The sequence below is a fragment of the Prionailurus bengalensis genome, chromosome C1 (genome assembly GCF_016509475.1).
Source record: "Prionailurus bengalensis isolate Pbe53 chromosome C1, Fcat_Pben_1.1_paternal_pri, whole genome shotgun sequence".
Taxonomy (NCBI): Eukaryota; Metazoa; Chordata; class Mammalia; order Carnivora; family Felidae; genus Prionailurus; species Prionailurus bengalensis.
Window position 1 is genome coordinate 184,738,550 of NC_057345.1, and position 19,820 is coordinate 184,758,369.

Consider the following 19,820-nt stretch of genomic DNA (forward strand, 5'->3'; position numbering starts at 1 on the left):
TCCTGTGTTGCTTACATACTAGTTATGCGACATATGACAAATCACATAGCTCCTCTTAGTTTAAGAATTAATTGTAAAAGGAGGGCACCAGACATTCCTTAACATTTTGAGTCAGGCCTCTTTTTTTTTTCTTACATTATTTAAAAGTAGATAACATTCATGTAGTTAAAAATTCAAAAGGATATACACTGAAAAGATACACAGTGAAAAATATCCTTCCCTTCCCTGTCCCCCAGACACACAGTTCCATCCTTAGAGGTACCTAGTGTTACGATTTATATTTTGAGGGATATTTTATGTATACATTGTGTGTGTGTGTGTGTGTGTGTGTGTGTGTGTGTATGCAAGGACATGCATACATACATGTCATGTATGTGAAATATTTTTTTTTCAAGAAATAACATTCCATGTATACCATTTGGCACCTTTTTTGTATTAACAAATTGGAATTAATCTATAAAGTACATAAGGAGCTTCTTAAAATTCTCATTATAGCCATATAATGTTCTATTATATGGATGAGCCATAATTTAAGCATTCTCCACTGATGAATATTTATTTATTTATAAATGTTTATTTTTGTGAGAGAAGGGACATAATCCCAAGCTCTGTGCTGTCATCACAGAGCCTGACACAGGGCTCGAACCCATGAATCAAGAGATCATGACCTGAGCTGAAATCAAGAGTCAGGTGCTTAATTGACTGAACCACCCAGGTGCCCCTCCACTGATGGATATTTAAATTCTAGTCTTATGCTATTAGAAACACTTCTGCACTGAATAAGATTTTTGCATATATTATTTTGCACATGTGAACAAGTATATTTTAAGACAAATTCCTAGACATGTAATTGCTATGTCAAAGGGTATGTGGATTTTGATCATATATGTGTATACACATGCATGTCTCCAAGTTGCCCCTCATAGAAGTTCTATCAATTAACAGCCTAACAGCAATGTATGAGACTGATTTCTTCCCACTCCCAATAATACAGGATGTTATAAAGGTTTTATTTTGCCATTCTTAAAATTTTACTTTTATCATTATGAATGAGGATGAGCATCTTGTGTTTGACAGCCATCTTTATTTTCTTTACCATTAACTGACAGTGCCTACTGACTGTTAATATCTTCTGCCCATCATTCTAATGGATGACTGGTCTTTTATGGTTTGTGTGATATGTTTATTTATTAGTGAAATTGGTTCTTTATAATTTTGGCTTTGATTTTGTTATTGTTTTTTGAACTTGCAGGAAGTCATTTTGGTATTGCTGAATTCATGGCTTCTGGGTATTATGTCAAACTGAAAAATCTTCTCCAATACTTACATGTTCTTCCATAGGTGCTTTTATAGTTTTTGTTTTAATTTCAATGTTAGCTTAATCTGGAGATTTTCCTATTATAAAACATAATTTACAGATTAAGCCCAGTTCTTTAAGACATGTTAAAATTTATCCCAAGTCTTGCAAAATGGTCTTTCCGTATCATTTAGCCTAGAGACTTGATTTGGAAAAAGCATCAATGGGTTACTTATCTGACTTGAGTGTCAGTTCAAAAAGGCCAGTTTGTTCCTTTTAAGTTGTTCATTTTGTTGAACAAGTTCCAGGCACTACTGGAGATACAGGAATGAATACAATTCAGGAGGGAGAAATAAACAACTAAATTAATAGCATAATTTCATTTTATTTTTTATTTTATTTTTTTCTTAAGTTTATTTATTTTGAGAGACAGAGAACACCTATGCATGTGTGCACAAACAGGGAAGGGGCAGAGAGAGAGAGGGAGAGAATCCCAAGAAGGCTTCGTGCTGTCAGCACAGAGCCCCATGCAGGGCTCAAACCCATGAGATCATGGCCTCAGCTGAAAAAAAAGAGTTGGATGCTTAACCAACTGAGCCACCCAGGCATTCCTATTTATTTATTTTTGAAGTAAACTCGGGGCACCTGGGTGGCTCAGTAGGTTGAGCGTCCAACTTCAGCTTAGTTCATGATCTCATGGTTTGTGGGTTCGAGCCCTGTATTGGAATCTGTCCTGACAACTTGGAGCCTGGAGCCTGCTTCAGATTCTGTGTCTCCCTCTCTCTCTGCCCCTCCCCTGCTCTCTCTCTCTCTCTCAAAAGGAAATAAACATTAAGAAATAATAAATAAATAGATAGATAGATAGATAGATAAAGTAAACTCTACCCTTAACGTGGGGTTTAAACTCACAACTCTGAGATCCAGAGTCACATGCTCTACCAACTGAGCCAGCCAGGTGCCCCTGCAAATATTAGAGATTAGTGTCATTGAGAAAATAAAGATAGGAAGTGCTGCTAAATTCATGAAAGACATTAGGTGACCTATTGAAAAGAGGAAAGGATAATAGTCTGTTGTGACTAGTCTCTTCTGATCATATTTTCTCTTCCTCAAAGTTTAGGAATTACTGTATTAATTACCTATTGCTGCATAACAAATCACCCCAAATTTACTGGCTTAATACAACAATAAACATCTCACATAGTATTCATAGGTCAGAAATTTGGGAGCATCTTATTTGGGTGGTCCTAGTTGGTGGGGGGTATCTCTGCCATCATCCAAAGACTTGTCTGGGCCTCGAGGCTATTCTTCCAAGATGGTTGGTTCACTCTAGCAAGCTGATGCCTGATTTTGGTGGGAACCTCAGTTCTGCACCAGGACCCTTCATAAGGCTACTTAACTGCTTCACACATGGCAGCTTTCTCACACTGGGCAGGTGAGTTAAGAGAGCAAAGCAGAAGCCACAATGTCTTTTATGACCTAACATCAGAAGTCACACATCATTTTCACAGTATCTTATTATACAGGCCAGCCCAATTTAGTATGAAAGAGATCCACACAAAAATGTACATACCAGGGAGGCAACTGGCTGGCTCCATTGGGAAAGCATGTAACTCTTGATCTCAGGGTCATGAGTTAAGAGTTACACATTGGATATAGAGTTTACTAAAAAAATAAACAAGAAGTGTACAGGGGTGCCCGGGTGGCTCAGTTGGTTAAGTGTCCCACTCCTAATTTCAGCTCAGGTCATGATCTCACAGTTCACGGGTTCGAGCCCCACATTGGGGTCTGTGCTGACATTGCGGAGCCTGCTTGGGATTCTCTCTCTCCCTCTCACCCCCTCCCCCACTTGCGCTGGCTCTCTCTCTCGAAATAAATAAAGTTTGGGGTGCCTGGGAGGCTCAGTTGGTTAAGCAACAGACTTGATTTTGTTCAGGTCATGATCTCATGGTTGTGGGATCGAGCCCCACATCAGGCTCCACACTGAGAGTGGAGCCAGCTTGCGATTCTCTCCCTCTCTCTGTCCCTCCCCACTTGTGAGCTCTCTCTTTCAAAATAAATCAACAAACTTGAAAAAATAAAAATAAAGTTTACCTATTAAAAGCGTACATAAGGGATTTAATAATCATTGGGGGGCTATCTTGGCAGCTGGCTACCACAATCGCCAATTTTTTTTTTCATGTTTTTTTCAACGTTTATTTATTTTTGGGACAGAGAGAGACAGAGCATGAATGGGGGAGGGGCAGAGAGAGAGGGAGACACAGAATTGGAAACAGGCTCCAGGCTCCGAGCCATCAGCCCAGAGCCCGACGCGGGGCTCGAACTCACGGACCGCAAGATCGTGACCTGGCTGAAGTCGGACGCTCAACCGACTGCGCCACCCAGGCGCCCCCACAATCGCCAATTTGATCAAATATCCTAGAATTCTAGAGAGAAAAGTGAAGTGCCATAGGAGTTTGGTATCTTATTCATCTGTAGTCAAAGTGTCTAAGTTTGAACTGTTTTTAATACATTGAAAAATTTATGGAGGTGCCTGGGTGGCTCAGTCGGTTAAGCATCCAACTTCGGCTCAGGTCATGATCTCACAGTTTGTGAGTTCAAGCCCTGCAGTGGGCTCTGTGCCGACAGCTCAGAGCCTGGAGCCTGCTTCCGATTCTGTATATCCCTCTCTCTGCCCTTCCTCTGCTCGCACTCTGTCTCTCTCTTTCCAAACATAAATATAAAAAAAGGAAAGAAAATGTATAAAACCATATGTAGGCACTAATTTGTTCAACTATGAACATATAACCCCATGTTTCTCTGCTGCTTCATCTTTGCTTGGCCTGGAATGAAATCTGCATGCTTTAATACCCATGCTTTAGGGTACATTTTGACTACTTCATGCATCATTCAGTGTGTCAGCTTTGCTCTTAGGCTGGCTTCCTTCAAGTCAACGTGGTAGGTGCAGTCCCAAACTTGGCAATATTCATGGGAAGAAAAAAGGGACCATCTCAACCATCTCTTTTGGTATCTCCTCAAGAAGAAACCTTTCCCCAAAGTCCTCCATTAGATATCCTTTTATATCTCTTAAGGCTAAAATTGAGTCAGATGCTTACCCTTTAACTAAACATTGGCTTAGGCCAATAGGGACTTAAATGTCAGCTAGAGGTGGGTTTACCTTTCTCTAGTCATATGGGAAGAGATGGATACTGAGCAAGATCAAACTATGTTTTGCAAAGAACATGTGTGAAGAATGGACAGCAAGCAACAGACTTTAGACATTTTGCTTTGTAGTAATCTATATATCACCTTTCCCCATTCATTTTTAAGCTCTTTGAGGAAAGTAGCTTATACATCTTATTCATGTTTCTCAGCATTTGCTCAAGAGAATTTCATACAGGTTAGATATTTTTGAAATTGTTCATGATACTTTGGATTTCTAAAATATTTTCTTTTAAAACTTTAATAAAAGTCAAGGAATATTTACTATTTTTTTTAAGATTGTATTTTTAAGTCATCTCTACACCCAACGTGGGGTTTGAACTCACAACCTTGAGATCAAGAGTCACATGCTCTACCAACTGAGCCAGCCAGGTGCTCCATGAATATTTACTTTTATACTTGCTTTCATCATCTATGAGGTAGAGAGAAAGAACTGCTGTGTACTATTTTCAGTACAAATAAGGAAATGTCTCTCTTAGGGAAGAAACAGTTTGGGTGCCACTTACCCTAGATTCTTATTTGATAGTTCAAAGTCTTATAGTCAACAGGCAAGAGAATCTCGATTTTCTGAATCCCAGCCCCATCTTTTCCATTTTATCTTAAAAAAGATTGTTCCTGGGGCACCTGGTTGGTTCAGTTGGTTAATCGTCTGACTTCAGCTCAGGTCATGATCTCCCGGTTCATTAGTTCGAGCCCCAAGTCAGGCTCTGTACAGACTGCTCAGAGCCTGGAGCCTGCTTCAGATTCTGTGTCTCCCTCTCTCTCTGCCCCTCCCCTGCTCACACTGTCTCTCTCTCAAGAATAAATAAATGTTAAAAAAAATTAAAAAACAAAAGACTATTCCTCCTTTAACTGAAATATTCAAGTAACCCAGTATTACATGTTATTGTTATTACTGATCATGCTCTCTTTTCTTCTTCTTCCCTCCCTTCCCCCACTCACCAAAATAACACTGTTTAGATATGTGGTTTTGTTTGGAGGTCATAATCTGCAGAGTGATGAAGAAATACATGTGAAGGTTATGAGCTAGAAACATTTCAAACCTAAAGAACAAGGTTCTTCCTGTAAACAAGGCCAGAGTCGACATCATAATGCAACTTTACTGGATTTTTCAGAGATGAATGCCTATTCTGTTTCTGAATTTATTTCTACTTATTCACTTTTTCTCTTGTTTTTTTTTCAGATGAGCTGAAACAATATAACAAATCTGGACTTAAGAGAACATTAGGATGAGCCCCTTCAATTGTAGGTAACTGTTATTTACAATTCAGGGACATAACCACACAATCTGGGAAATTTTAACTTTAATCCTTGGAGTAAGTGAGGTAGAGTTGTTTAAAGATATATAGTCCTACCTAGCACTCTGCTCTCCCCAGATCCACCCCATGTCTTTATTTGGGAGGCAACAATTTCGGTGCCACTTGTCCAAGATTCTCACTGTATTTAGTAAGAGAACTGGTGATTGCACGTCTTTCTCCACTGCTACACTCTAAGCAATTCATGGTTAAAGATTGGGCCTTTTCATACTTGTACCTCAGTGCTGAACACATTGTGGGGCTTAATAAATATTTGTTGAATGAATAAATCTTTTGATATCCTAGGAAGTAGTGATGGAATTAAGTTCCTTGTTCTGGAAAAGTTACCAGTCTATACATCTTTCAAAATGAATGAATCTTAAAGACGAACCAACTTCCTGCTCTCAGGCCCCTTTGAGCCAAGTTCAAGTCACTGCTAATTACTCAACTTTGCTCCTACTCAATTTAACCAACCTCTCTTACACTCTTCCATTTTTGGAGGCTGGGACATAGTTCTCCTCTCAGCATTCCTGATACACTTTTAAGTGTATTTGATGGGATATCTGATGTTTTATTCTCTTGAAAATCACCCTAGCATATGCAGTTTTCACCCTTTGAGCTGGCTTTCTATCTGGTATCCTATGGCCCCCCTCAACCCAGATCAAATATTTAACGTTTCTAAACAGGAAACAAAAGTTTGCCAAAACTGCCATGATTTCATAACGTAAGAGAACACTTAAAACTTGCAACAAAGGAAATTTAGAATCCTGTAAAGATGTACAACTCCCACCATCTGTCAAGGGGCATCATTTCCTCCTCCTGCTTCTGACTTGCAAAAACTACGAGTTAATTTTGTGTACCAGATGTCCATTCTCAGATAATTAGTGTCTCAGTCTTTTATCTTCACAAATTTGTCATTGAAAAGGTCCTTGGCTTTTAAGTCAGAGGATGGCGGAAATACCATTTGACAATCTAAGCCCTAGTCTTATTTCAGATTGGGTCGGTTTCATGCGGGGGTCTGTGGAATTTTCCGACTGCTGGCCTGTTTTTCCACTTTGCTTGTCTATGAGGATTTCGGGACACAATTATGCTTCTCTGGGTATCTGCTAGGACAGAGGTTTACTGAAACGGTCACCATTGTGCAAGCTCTATCCGTTGAGTGTAACTAACCTAAACCCAGGGAGATGCAGCAATGTGTTACGCTCTTGCTCACTCCGAAGCGGGCTTCGGTGGGGGCCTGCGGACTTTCCCAAAGCCAGTCCTCGTCCTCGCTGCCATGTTTGTCCCTTCCTCCACGCCGAGACTTGCGAGTCGTCGGCTGTTCCTTCTCTCGTGTCCCTCCCTCCGCCAGCTGTTCCTTTCCGGTACTCTTTTCCGTCCTCCCGCCCTGCTCCGCGCGGGCCACGGCTGATCCTTCAGTTGCCGCCCCTCCCTGGCGCCCGGACCCAGAGCTCCGCTCCACCCCGTCCCGCCCCCCGACTCCCCCCGCCCGCCCCGGCGCAGGCAGCCTTCCCTTACATCCGGGTACCGACTCCAGCCGCCTAGACTTTGGCACTATGGTCATGGCGGAGGGGACGGCAGTGCTGAGGCGGAACAGGCCGGGCACCAAGGCGCAGGTACCATCTCTGCTCCTTTTCTGCGTGGGGACTCTCGGTGGCGAGCCGCGCCGCATCTGGAAGCTGGCCGCCCCCGAAAAAAGATTGGGCCGGGGCGGTAAGCTGGCGGGCAGGGGGCACCCGTGCCCGGCCTGCTCTTCCGGAGCCGCAACCCCTGGGTCTAGCTGAGGCGGCGGCCCCTCGCGAGGCCTGCCGAGCCCTGACTTGAGGGTGGGCCTGAGGGGCTGGGTGCGAGCCTCGGGCGGTGACCGCCGGGACCCCGGTGTGCGAGCCCGTCGGCAGCGACTACTTGTTCTCGTCTCTCCCCTGAATTCTGACTCGTCCGAGGGGCGCGGCCGGCCAGGTGGAGACCCTGGGGTTTTGGGAGGGTCGGTGCCGCCACGGCGGGAGGGGGTGTAAACAGCCAACCTTGTTCTGGCTTCCGGTTCCTACCTGGCTTGTGACGTGCCTGCCCGGCTTCTGCCTGCAAGCTTGTCTAGCCGGATCCTGGTGGCGATTATCCTCCTGCGGTTTGCCTTTGACCATTTCTCGCTGCAGCTTTTCTCTGGCCCAACAAGTTTCATCATCAGGTTGCTCTTGTTAGATGTCATTCCTTGTTATTACGTGTGAGGCATAGTTTGGGAATAAACTGATAATAGTTTTATCAACTTTTAGTAGGCAGTATCGGGGGTGAGTTTGTGTTCCTTTAGGTATTGGTTCTGGGGGATTTTCAAAAGGCGGATGCCTCACATTCTAAGAAAATATTCAAATAGACATTTAGATTTGATGTGCTTAATCCACCAGCTGTTGAATAGGTGCTCTAAAATCAGAAGAGATGTGTTAAAATGTAATTTTAAAGAAAAAGTGATATAAGTGGGGAAAACAAACTGGAAAAAAAACATGGAGCTCTGACCATATGCCAGAGAAAATATTTTAATATACTGCACAGAATTTTGGAAAAGAAGTCCTTTCAAAGTATCTTTTATATCCAGACACTTCCCAGATCCATGTTACAGACAGGGAAACTGAAGCCCAGAGGATTGACTGCATTTGCTCAAGGTTACATAGTCTCTGGCTCATTGGTGACCTTGTTTATTCATCAAGTTGCTTTTAGTACAGAATTTTGGAGAGTTTAGTTTAAAAGTCTTACTATAGAGTCACATTTAGCTGTCAGTTACTTTTGGCAGTTTTGTGGGCATGTCATATTGTTTTTTTACATATTGTATATGGTTTCTTTAATTATTTTTTTAGTGTTTATTTTTGAGAGAGAGAGTGAGCGAGCGCATAAAAGAGGGGAGGGGGAGAGGAGCAGAGAGAGGGAGACACAGACTCCAGTGGGCTCCAGGCTGTCAGCTGTCAGCACAGAGCCTGACTTGGGGTTCAAACTCATGAACTGTGAGATCATGCCTGAGCTGAAGCCAGACGCTTAACCGACTGAGCCACCCAGCACCCCAATATTATATATGCTTGCTTTTTACTTTTTCCAGACTTTCTTTATAAATGCTCTTTTTCTCAGAAACTTTTACCTCTTATTCTGTAGGAACATTGTTTCTGATTCTTCTCTTAAGTGATCAGCTTTTATATTTTTATATTGAGGTGGACTCGTGTTCTCACATTCTGAGAAGCGCCATCCATTTTTATTTACTCAGTTCTTAATTTTGAAAGGTTAGAAAGAATATATTTTAAGTTAATATTGTAGCATCTGTTTCCTATGTTATGAGTAAGTAACATATAAGAATTCTCCTTTGCTTTTTTCCCCGCATTGTCATAGATCAAGGTTGTTAAATAAAATGTCACAGAAAAGGTAAGGATTAAAAAAAGAAGACTGCTTAAGCAGCATTCTTTCCTATTTCTTATCTGTCACATTGATTTCCTTCAGTGAAATAGATCTATTCTAAATTATTTATTTAGAACTATAATAGAGTAGGTGAGGTGTCTACTTATTTTTTTCCTATTTTTTTTTTAATTGGCTAGATTGGGATATAGGCACATAGTTGGTTTTCAGTAAATGTTTATTTCATGAAATGCATGAGAATGTTCATTAAGCCAATTTTTGGTTCCTTTTGTAAGTGTTTAAAGCATATGACAGTTATGATGAGACAAAACATTTGGTTACCAGCTAACACTTTTATATCTTTTCTGTATATTCCTATATGTGTGTTTTAATATTTTTAAAACAAAATATTTTACAAACTACCTTAATTTTTTTAAAGGGAAGAATAGTCAAAGCATATTGATGGAAAACATTTTCAGTATAAATTACATGGAAAGAATTTAAAAAACTACATGCTATCTAGAAAAAAACATCGTGGAACAATTTCTAGAAAGTTATTTTTATTTCTTGATCTACCTATTAAATAACATGAGAGCATATTAAATAACATTAAATAATATGAGAGAAAGAGCAAGTGAACTCAAGCAGAGGAGGGGCAGAGAGAGAGAGACAGAGGAAGAGAGAGAATCCCAAGCAGGTTCCGAGCTGTGAGCGCAGAGCTTAGCAAAGGGCTCAGTTTCAGGAACCATGGGATCATGACCTGGCCCCAAATCAAGAGTGGAATGCATAATTGACTGAGCTACCCAGGTGCCCCTCCTGACATATTAAAATAAGTTAGTTCATTTTCATTCATATAGGGCAACTATAAAAAAATGTGAAAAGTTTAAGACACTTAAGGTATACCTATCATCTACTCTGATAACTAAGATGTTACTAATATAGATAAATCCCTCTTTATCACATTCTTCTGTCTTCTACTCACTTCTTCCAACCAAATGATAGTGATTATCATTGCTTTGCTGCATACTTTTACTATGTATGCATTGTCTCCAGAGGTATGCTTTGCACTTTCTTAAATTTTTATTCATGTGGTATCGTACACTGAATTTGTCATTTGCTCCAGCTTTTGCTTAAAGTGTTTGGAGACTTACCCATGTTGATTGATACAGGGTTATATATCACTGGTTCACTACTCCTGTTTCCCTCAGTTTTACCCCAGAGTCATTTATCAAGCAACTACTATATGTTGTGCTGCCTGCTAAGGATACATAGGTAGACTTTGCTGAAAAAAATCAGTCAGATGGGAAGATTCTTAAATACTTAGGGGAATGTCTGTGTACTGGACTATTTATAGAGAATTTCAGAACTGGTATAAGGTGATCCACAAAAGTACCAATTGCCCTTAATGAAGACTGGTTGACTACTTTTTAGCGGAGCTCATATTTTGATTTAGAAATTTAAAACACTGTTTGGAATTGGAATAATAATTTATGTCTCTCTAAAATAGTACTTGTGGACAATAACTACTAGCACCACCACCACTGCCACCACCATCACAAACTATTCTCTTTAGGTAAAAACTGAATCAGTGCTTGGAGATTTTTTTTCAACTTAACTTTTTGAGAGATATTTAACCACCATAAACAAAAAAGTGATAGATTTATCTCCTCAGGTAATCCATGAAAAGTTTAGGGATTTATGGTTGAAAATTTTAACTTGTAGTTCAGTTAAATAAAATCTTGGTGTTCATTTTAAAGTTCCTTTGGCTTACTCACTGATAATCATGTTGTTTATAGTATGAGAGCTTTCTTCTTCCAGTATAACTTTATTAAGAATTAAAGTTAATGAAAATAATGTTGCCTCTTTGTAACTTTGTATGTGCTTTAACCATGAATTTTTTTTTATAGGATTTCTATAATTGGCCTGATGAATCCTTTGATGAAATGGACAGTACACTAGCTGTTCAGCAGGTAATAACAATAGTTTTTTGCAACTCCAGTAACCTGAGCATTTTGCCTCCCTTGGAGTAGTTAAATATTCCTATGTCTTTTAGCATAAGTCAGAATCCATGGAAATAACAGGATGCCTGTTTAAAACTTTTATCAGTCTTTCATTTTGTTTTAAGATGGCATAGTAAGCTATACTGAAGCTTAAGTACATTTTAATATCTATTAATATGTGCCAAATTAGGGTACCAAATTTTACTTTAGAGTGAATTTAATTCAAAGTTAATTGAATGCTAAATTAGAATAACATAATTAAGTAGGAAGAAAGAGCATACGTGGTTACTGAAACTTGAGAACATGTATCTAAACTTACATTTTTAAAAATTATTTTGAAGTTTATTTTGAGAGAGAGTGTAAGTGCAAGTAGGAGAGGGGCAGAGAGGTGGGGGGGGGGAGAGAGAGAGAGAACGAGAACCCCAAGCAGGCTTGATGCTGTCAGTGCAGAGCCCGACTGTGAGATCACGACCTGAGCTGAAATCACAAGTTGGATGCTTAACAGACTGAGCCACCCAGGCACCCCTAAATTTACATTTAAATTTTAGTTGCCATTAGCTCTTAATGTTTGTGCTCTCTAATACATTTGAGGGCTAAGATGCCTCCTTTTAGGTTATTGCCACTATTAAGTAGTTCACTAAGGCAGTGATTATCATGGAGATGGACTTCTGTAACTTATGTGGGTTGAAAAGCCCCTCAGGGGATTCTTAAACGTTCTTATTGAGAATCACCCTACATTGGGTTTAAAAAAAATGTAATAGTTCTTCCAAAATGAGTAAAATCTAGAATCTAGGAAAGAAATACTTGCTATAGCCAATTATTAAAAGTTGCATTAAGAGGTTAACAAAAAGATGAGTAAAATTAGACTAAGAATTGGTTAACCAGTTGGACTAGTAAGTTGGATTTGGCATTGGTTAAGTAACATTTTTTCTTAAGTTTATTTATTTATTTTGGGAGAGAGCACGTGTGCCAGCAAGGGAGGGGCGGGGGTGGGGGGGGTGGGTAGAGAGAGAATCCCAAGCAGGCTCCACACTGTCAGCACAGAGCCTGATGTAAAGCTCAAACTCACAACTCAAAGTGAAATCGTGACCTGAGCCGAAGTCAAGAGTCAGGTGTAAGTGAAGAGTCAGACGCTTAACCAACTGAGCCACCCAGGGGCCCTGGTTAACTAACATATTTAAAGGAAAAATATGTAATAAAGAAAGGCTTGGCTTTATCTTGATAGTGAGATAATAGAAGTAGAAGTTGTTTGGATTTATTGTGTTATTTGAAGATTCTGGGAAATCAAACAGAAATACAGTTGAATTCTTTGAGCATAAAAACCAATTCATGATATTAACAGAAATACTGAAAACCTTTCGAATGGACTCAGTATAATATTTAGCACAGGAAATGGAAGAATATTCATGAATGAATGGCTTTATTTGTTCATTGCCTTTAAAGAATGTATTGTTCAATCAGCAAATATTTATTGGGCAATGAGACAGGCCTTGTGGAAGACACAGAAATATAAACCTAGAGTTCTATGCCTGGAAATTGGGAAAAATTACAGGAAAAGTGTGTGGATATTTCTCCCTTAAAAATTTTTTTTTAAGTTTGTTATTTATTTTTGAGAGACAGAAAGAGTGAGCCAGGGAGGGGTAAGAGTGAGAGAGAGAATCCCAAGCAGGCTCTGCACTGTCAGCATGGAACCCAGTGTGGGGCTTGAACTGTGAGATCATGACCTGAGCCATCTCCCTTTAAAAGTAGAGGTTGTGTGCTGCTACTTTGTTGAATTTATTAGTTGGAACTTTTTGTGTGTGTGTGTGTAATCTTTAGGTACATATTGAGAACATGTCATCTGTAAACAATTTGACTTCTTCCTTTCTAATCTGGTTGCCTTTTATTTATTTTTCTTACCTAATTGCTCTGGCTAAAACTGCTAATACTCCTTTGAATAGAAGTGGCAAAAGAGGCATCTTGTTCTTGATCTTAAGAGGAAAGCTATCAGTCTTTCACATTGAGTATGAGGTGCACTGTGGGTTTTTCATACGTGACCTTGATTATGTTATTATGTTACTGGTTTCCTTCTGTTTGTAGTTTGTTGACTGTTTTTGACCTAAAATGTGTTGAATTTTGTCAAATATACCAATTCAGATGAACATGTGATTTTTTTCCCCCTTCATTTTGTTAATGAGGCATATATATCAGTTTTTGTATCTTGAACCATCCTTGCATTCTAGAAATAAATCCCCCTTGATAATGATCTACAATTCTCTTAATTTGCTGTTGAATTTGGCTTGCCAGGATTTTTTGTGTCAGTATTCATAAGGGATACTGGTTTCTAGTTTTCCTCACGTGTCTTTGTTTGACTTTGGTGTCAGGCAATGCTGACATCATAGAATGAGTTAGGAAGTATTCCCTCCTCTTTGATTTTTTAGAAGAGCTTTAAGAGGATTGGTGTTCTTTATTTTTTTTTTTGTTATTATTTTTTAATCTATCTTTATTTTTAGAGAGAAGGAGAGAGTGCTAGCAGGGGAGGGGCAGGGAGAGAGGGGGACAGAGGATCCGAAGCAGGCTCTGCTGACAGCAGAGAGCCCGACGTGAGCCTCAAACTCATGAACCATGAGATCATGACCTGAGCAGAAGTTGGATACTTAACCGACTGAGCCATCCAGGCATCCCAGCATTGGTATTCTTGAAATGTTTGGTAAAATTCACCACTGAAGCCATTGGGTCTTTTCTTTGGTTGCACAACGTTGTGAATGTAATTAATGCCACTGAACTATACACTTAAAAATGGTTTAAATGGCTATCCTCATTGAATGGTCTTGGCACACTTGTCAAAAATTATGTGACTATATGTGTAAGGATTATTTCTTTGGGCTCATTCAGTTCCATTGGTCTGTATGTGTACCCTTATACCAATACTACATTGTTTTGATTACTATAGCTTTGTAGTAAGTTTTGAAATTGGGGAGTGTTGAGTTCAACATGCTTCCCAACTGAGCCTGCCAGACACCCTGTTTTTTTAATTAATACTGAACCACCTTTCATTCCTTGCAGCTTCCTCTTGATTGATGTTTGTATGGTATATCTTTTTCCATCCTTTTACTTTTAATCTACCTATATTTGAAGTAAGTTTCTTGTAGACGGTGTATGGTTGGGTTATCTTTTCTTGTTTTTTTTTTTGTGTGTGTGTGATAGTGTGTGTCTTTTAATGGGTGTATTTAGGCCATTTAATATTAATTTAGTTATTGGTAGATATGTTTACATTTCGGTCTACCATCTAGGTTGTTCCCTCTGGGTTTTTTGTTGTTGTTGTTCGTTTCCTCTTTTCTGCCTTTTTACAGATTGAACATTTTTAGTGTTCTATTTTAATTCTAATTTTGTCTGTCTCTTTATGTAATATATTTTTTTAAGTTTATTTATTTTGAGAGAGAGGGAGAGAGAATCCCAGGCAGGCTCCATGCTCAGCACAGAGTCTGCTACAGGGCTTGGTCCCTTGACCACAAGATCACAAGTCAGACACCCAACCAACTGAGCCACCCAGGTGCCTCTGTATAATATATTTGAAATATATAATGTAGAAACTATCATCCTATGGATCCCATTATCCCTTTATGCTTTTCCTGTCAATATTACATTTATATACATTGGAAACCCCATTAGTCAATGTTATATTTTTGCTGTCATCTGCCAAAACATATTTCAAAGAACTCAGGAGGAGAATGGCCTATTATAATTATACCCAGATATTTATAATTTCTGTTTTTCTTGATTCTAAGTTTTCTTCTGGTGTTATATTTTCCCCCTTCTGTCTAAAGAACTTCCTTTAGCAATTCTTTTAGAGTGATCTGCTGGCTAGAAATTATCTTTTGTTTTCTTTCATCTGAAAATGTCTTTATCTTCATTCCTGAAGGGTATTTTTGTTAGATATAGAATTCTGGGATGATAGTTCTTTCTTTCAGCACTTTGAACATGTTGTGTCAGTTCCTTCTGTCTGTGGTTTCTGATGAGAAAGTGGCAGTTTTTAAAATATTTTGTAGGTCATGTGTCTTTTTTCACTGGTTTTAGTTTTTGGCAGCTTCATTATGTGTCTAAACATGGATTTCTTTGAGGTTTTTATTTGTTGTTCATTCTGCTTTTCTCTATTGTAAATATATTTACCATTTTGCCATTTTTAAGTGTACTTTTTAAAAAAATTTATTTATTTTATTTATATTTTTGCCCCCAGCGTGGGGCTCGAATTCATGACCCTGAGATCTACTGATTGAGCCAGCTTAAGTGTATAGCTTACACTATAAAGGGGCCCTTTAAGTGTGTAGCTCTGTGGCATTAAATATATTCACATTATTGTGAATCATTATAACCTCTATCTGCAGAAGTTTTTTATCTTTAACAGCTGAAACTCTGTGTCCATTAAACAATGACAACTTTCCACTACTCCCTTCCCCCAGTTCACTCATCTTCTTGAATTGAGATTTTCACATATTCTTTGTATACTGAGTAATTTTGGATTGTATTCTGGACATTTTGAATATTATGCTGAGACTTTGGTCTTATTTAATCCCACGGAGAATGTTATTTTTGTTTTAGCAGGTATCTGACCTCGTTAGATACAGGTTGCCAGTTCCAACCTGACTGAGGTTCCAGTGTTTGTTCAGATTTCAAATCTTTGTACTCCTCCTTGAATCTGTTCTGTGTGTACCAATCTGTGGTCAGCCTGGGTGGAGGTATATCTGTTAGTTCATTTCTCAAAGTCTGTCATATGCTAATTATGATCAGATCAATGTATGTGGGCATGCGCAGATTAGGATTGAGCCCAGGAGTTCATAAACACCTTATGGGGTCACATTTCTGAATTTTGCTCTCTTTAATATCTCTCTGATACATTCTGGTTCCCTGGGGCCCACCTTTTTGATCTTCCAACCAGAAACCACTTACTAGAATTGTGCTGCAGTTGTGGGAAGACAAAGAGAGAAAAAGAAATAGGGTTTGATCCACCACCAAATGGAGAGGACGATTTCTCTTCCTGAGAATTTTGTCTCTTGAATTTTTCTGTTGCCAGCTGCTTTTGCTTTGTGGAATTGTCTTAGGCATAGGCTATGAAAGTGGAGAAAAAGCAGAGGGCAAAAAGCCAGCAGCTTTCTTTCATTCTTTTTGAGCTTTTAGGAGTACCATTTTCCACTCCTTGAGCCAGAACTATGTAGTTTCTCCTGGATCTTTTAGCACCAACAGAGCTCATTTTTGGGTTGCATCCTGTATTGAGTTTAGGCCAGGGGATACCAGAGGGGAAAAGAAACATCACAACTTCACTGCGAGTTCAGTGACTTTGAATCTGGTGTTCTTTTCAGCTCTTCTTTTTGATATTTGTTCTTCAAAGATCTCAAATTGCTATACCATGCATTCTGTCCAGATTTTATAATTATGTACGGTGGGAGAGAAAAGTTGATGTGTGTTTACTCCATCTTACCTAGAACTGGAAGCAATAAAATGCTTTTGAATGGTATTTTACTGTTCCCAAATGATTTCTAAAAACTGCTTTAGGAAAAATCTTCTGTAAAACACCATACTAGATCATTGTAATTCTTAATAATTACAGCCCACAGGAATAAATCACTGGAAGGATATGTTTGTGCCTTTTTCATAACAGAAGGAAGAATTTTGTGCCCTTTTTTTTTTTTTTTTTTTAAACTTAGTCCAGAAGTATGGTATAGTATATTCCTGTATTGAGGAGACTTGAAAGGCCTGGGAAGTAAGTATATGCTGAGAGCATCTGAAATGCTAGTGAGCTTGCAGGTGACAGTATGAAGTAGAAGTGGTGATACCTTTAGAAGCTACCTGAAAAAATTCTTTTCAAGAAATGGTGGTAAGTTAGGATTTTAAAGTTCTTGGAAGCATAAAGAACACTCTTGTGAGGTTGTTTTCTGGATTTTTTTTTTTGGTAGAATTTCTTAAAGAGTACAAAGCTAGTTTCTTAAATAATAGTTGTATAATTTACTCAGCTTCAAAACCTCTCTCTTAGCGTTAAAATTCAGCAGCAAAAGTTTTGCGTAGTAATGGTACTACTTTTCCATTTAACTGAATTACTAAATAAGTAACATAATAAAGATAATGTTAAAAATGTACTTAAGAATATTACAGCTTTTGGGGCGCCTGGGTGGCTCAGTCGGTTAAGCGGCCGACTTCAGCTCAGGTCACGATCTCGCGGTCCGTGAGTTCGAGCCCCGCGTCAGGCTCTGGGCTGATGGCTCGGAGCCTGGAGCCTGCTTCCGGTTCTGTGTCTCCCTCTCTCTCTGCCCCTCCCCCGTTCATGCTCTGTCTCTCTCTGTCCCAAAAATAAATAAACGTTGAAAAAAAAAAATTAAAAAAAAAAAAAAAGAATATTACAGCTTTTCATGATAGGGCCAATTCTTGCTTTTTTTCCCCATTTCATATTTGTGTATCTTGTGATGCACTTGAAAAAATTAATCCAAGTTTAGATTTATACTACATTGTGTGTGACAGGGACAGGATAGAGAAACATTACAGTTGTAAATCTTTAGTTTTCAGATGTTTTGAGAATGATAAAAATAATTTTTCAGAATGAACAGAAATTGCTAATAGTACTAATAACTCAGAAACAATATAAAAATTTCTGTAAGGTAAACATTATATTTAGGGAGCATTAGAACATTTCTTTTTCTTTTTTTTTTTATTTAATTAATTAATTTTTTGGTTTTAAATCTCTCTTTTTTTTTTTTTCAACGTTTATTTATTTTTGGGACAGAGAGAGACAGAGCATGAACGGGGGAGGGGCAGAGAGAGAGGGAGACACAGAATCGGAAACAGGCTCCAGGCTCTGAGCCATCAGCCCAGAGCCTGACGCGGGGCTCGAACTCACAGACTGCGAGATCGTGACCTGGCTGAAGCCGGACGCCCAACCGACTGCGCCACCCAGGCGCCCCTCTCTTTTTTTTTTTAATTTATTGTCAAATTGGTTTCCATATAATACCTAGTGCTCATCCCAACAAGTGCCCTCCTCCCTGCCCATCACCCACTTTTCCCTCTCCCCCACTCCCCATCTACCCTTGGTTTGTTCTCAGTCCTTAAGAGTTTCTTATGGTTTGCCTCCCTCCCTCTCTGTAACTTTTTTTTTTCCCCTTCCCCTCCCCCATGGTCTTCTGTTAACGTTTCTCAAGATCCACATATGAGTGAAAACATATGGTATTTGTCTTTCTCTGCCTGGCTTATTTCACTTAGCATAATATCGTCCATTTCCATCCACATTGCTGCAAATGGCCAGATTTCATTCTTACTCATTGCCAAGTAGTATTCCACTGTATATAAAAACCACATCTTCTTTATCCATTTATCAGTTGATGGACATTTAGGCTCTTTCCATAATTTGGCTATTGTTGAAAGTGCTGTTGTAAACATTGGGGTACATGTGCCCCTATACATCAGCATTCCTGTATCCCTTGGGTAAATTCCTAGCAGTGCTATTGCTGGGTCATAGGGGAGATCTATTTTTAATTTTTTGAGGAAGCTCCACACTGTTTTCAAGAGCAGCTATACCAGTTTGCATTCCCACCAGCAGTGTAAGAGGGTTCCCGTTTCTTCACATCCTCGCCAACATCTATGGTCTCCTGATTTGTTCATTTTAGCCATTCTGACCGGTGTGAGGTGATATCTCATTGTAGTTTTGATTTATATTTCCCTGATGATGAGTGACATTGAGCATTTTTTCATGTGTCAGTTGGCCATCTGGATGTCTTCTTTGGAAAAGTGTCTATTCATGTCTTCTGCCCATTTCTTCACTGGATTATTTGTTTTTCAGGTGTGGAGTTTGGTGAGTTCTTTATAGATTTTGGATACTAGCCCTTTATCTGATATGTCATTTGCAAATATCTTTTCCCATTCTGACAGTTGCCTTTTACTTTTGTTGATTGTTTTCCTTTGCAGTGCAGAAGCTTTTGATCCTGATGAGGTCCCAGTAGTTCATTTTTGCTTTTAATTCCCTTGCCTTTGGAGGTATGTGAAGTAAGAAATTGCTGTGGCTGAGGTCAAAGAGGTTTTTTCCTGCTTTCTCCTCTAGGGTTTTGATAGTTTCCTGTCTCACATTCAGGTCCTTCATCCATTTTGAGTTTATTTTTGTGAATGGTGTAAGAAAGTAGTCTAGTTTCATTCTTCTGCATGTTGCTGTGCAGTTCTCCCAGCACCATTTGTTAAAGAGACTGTCTTTTTTTCCACTGGATACTCTTTCCTGCTTTGTCAAAGATTAGTTGGCCATACTTTTGTGGGTCCAATTCTGGGGTCTATATTCCATTGGTTTATGTGTCTGTTTTTGTGCCAATACCATACTGTCTTGATGATTACAGCTTTGTAGTAGAGGCTACAATCTGGAATTGTGATGCCTCACGTTTTGGTTTTCTTCTTCAATATTACTTTGGCTATGCGGGGTCTTTTGTGGTTCCATACAAATTTTAGGATTGTTTGTTCTAGCTATGAGAAGAATGCTGGTGCAATTTTGATTGGGATTGCATTGAATATGTAGATTTCTTTGGGTAGTATTGACTTTTTAACAATATTTATTCTTCCAATCCATGAGCATGGAATGTTTTTCCATTTCTTTGTACCTTCTTCAATTTCCTTAATAAACTTTCTGTAGTTTCCAGCATAGAGATCTTTTACATCTTT

General features: G+C 39.1%; 1 protein-coding gene and 1 non-coding gene across 3 annotated transcripts in view; one reads left to right on the forward strand and one right to left on the reverse strand.

The window, feature by feature from the left end:
- HSPE1 (heat shock protein family E (Hsp10) member 1) overlaps nt 1–19,820 on the forward strand; it is a 44,934-nt gene that overhangs the window by 8,027 nt on the left and 17,087 nt on the right. Inside the window, exons 1-2 of one of the 2 annotated variants that reach the window (XM_043577401.1) lie at nt 7,183–7,406; nt 11,067–11,129. In XM_043577401.1, coding sequence (XP_043433336.1) covers nt 7,347–7,406; nt 11,067–11,129 — 123 coding nt within the window. In that variant the 5' untranslated portion in view covers nt 7,183–7,346. Of the gene's footprint in view, nt 1–7,182; nt 7,407–11,066; nt 11,130–19,820 lie in introns of those variants that run through there. The other variant, XM_043577403.1, reaches the window with a different exon arrangement.
- TRNAK-CUU lies at nt 4,797–4,869 on the reverse strand. The gene has a single exon. It is a non-coding gene; the product is annotated as a tRNA-Lys (tRNA).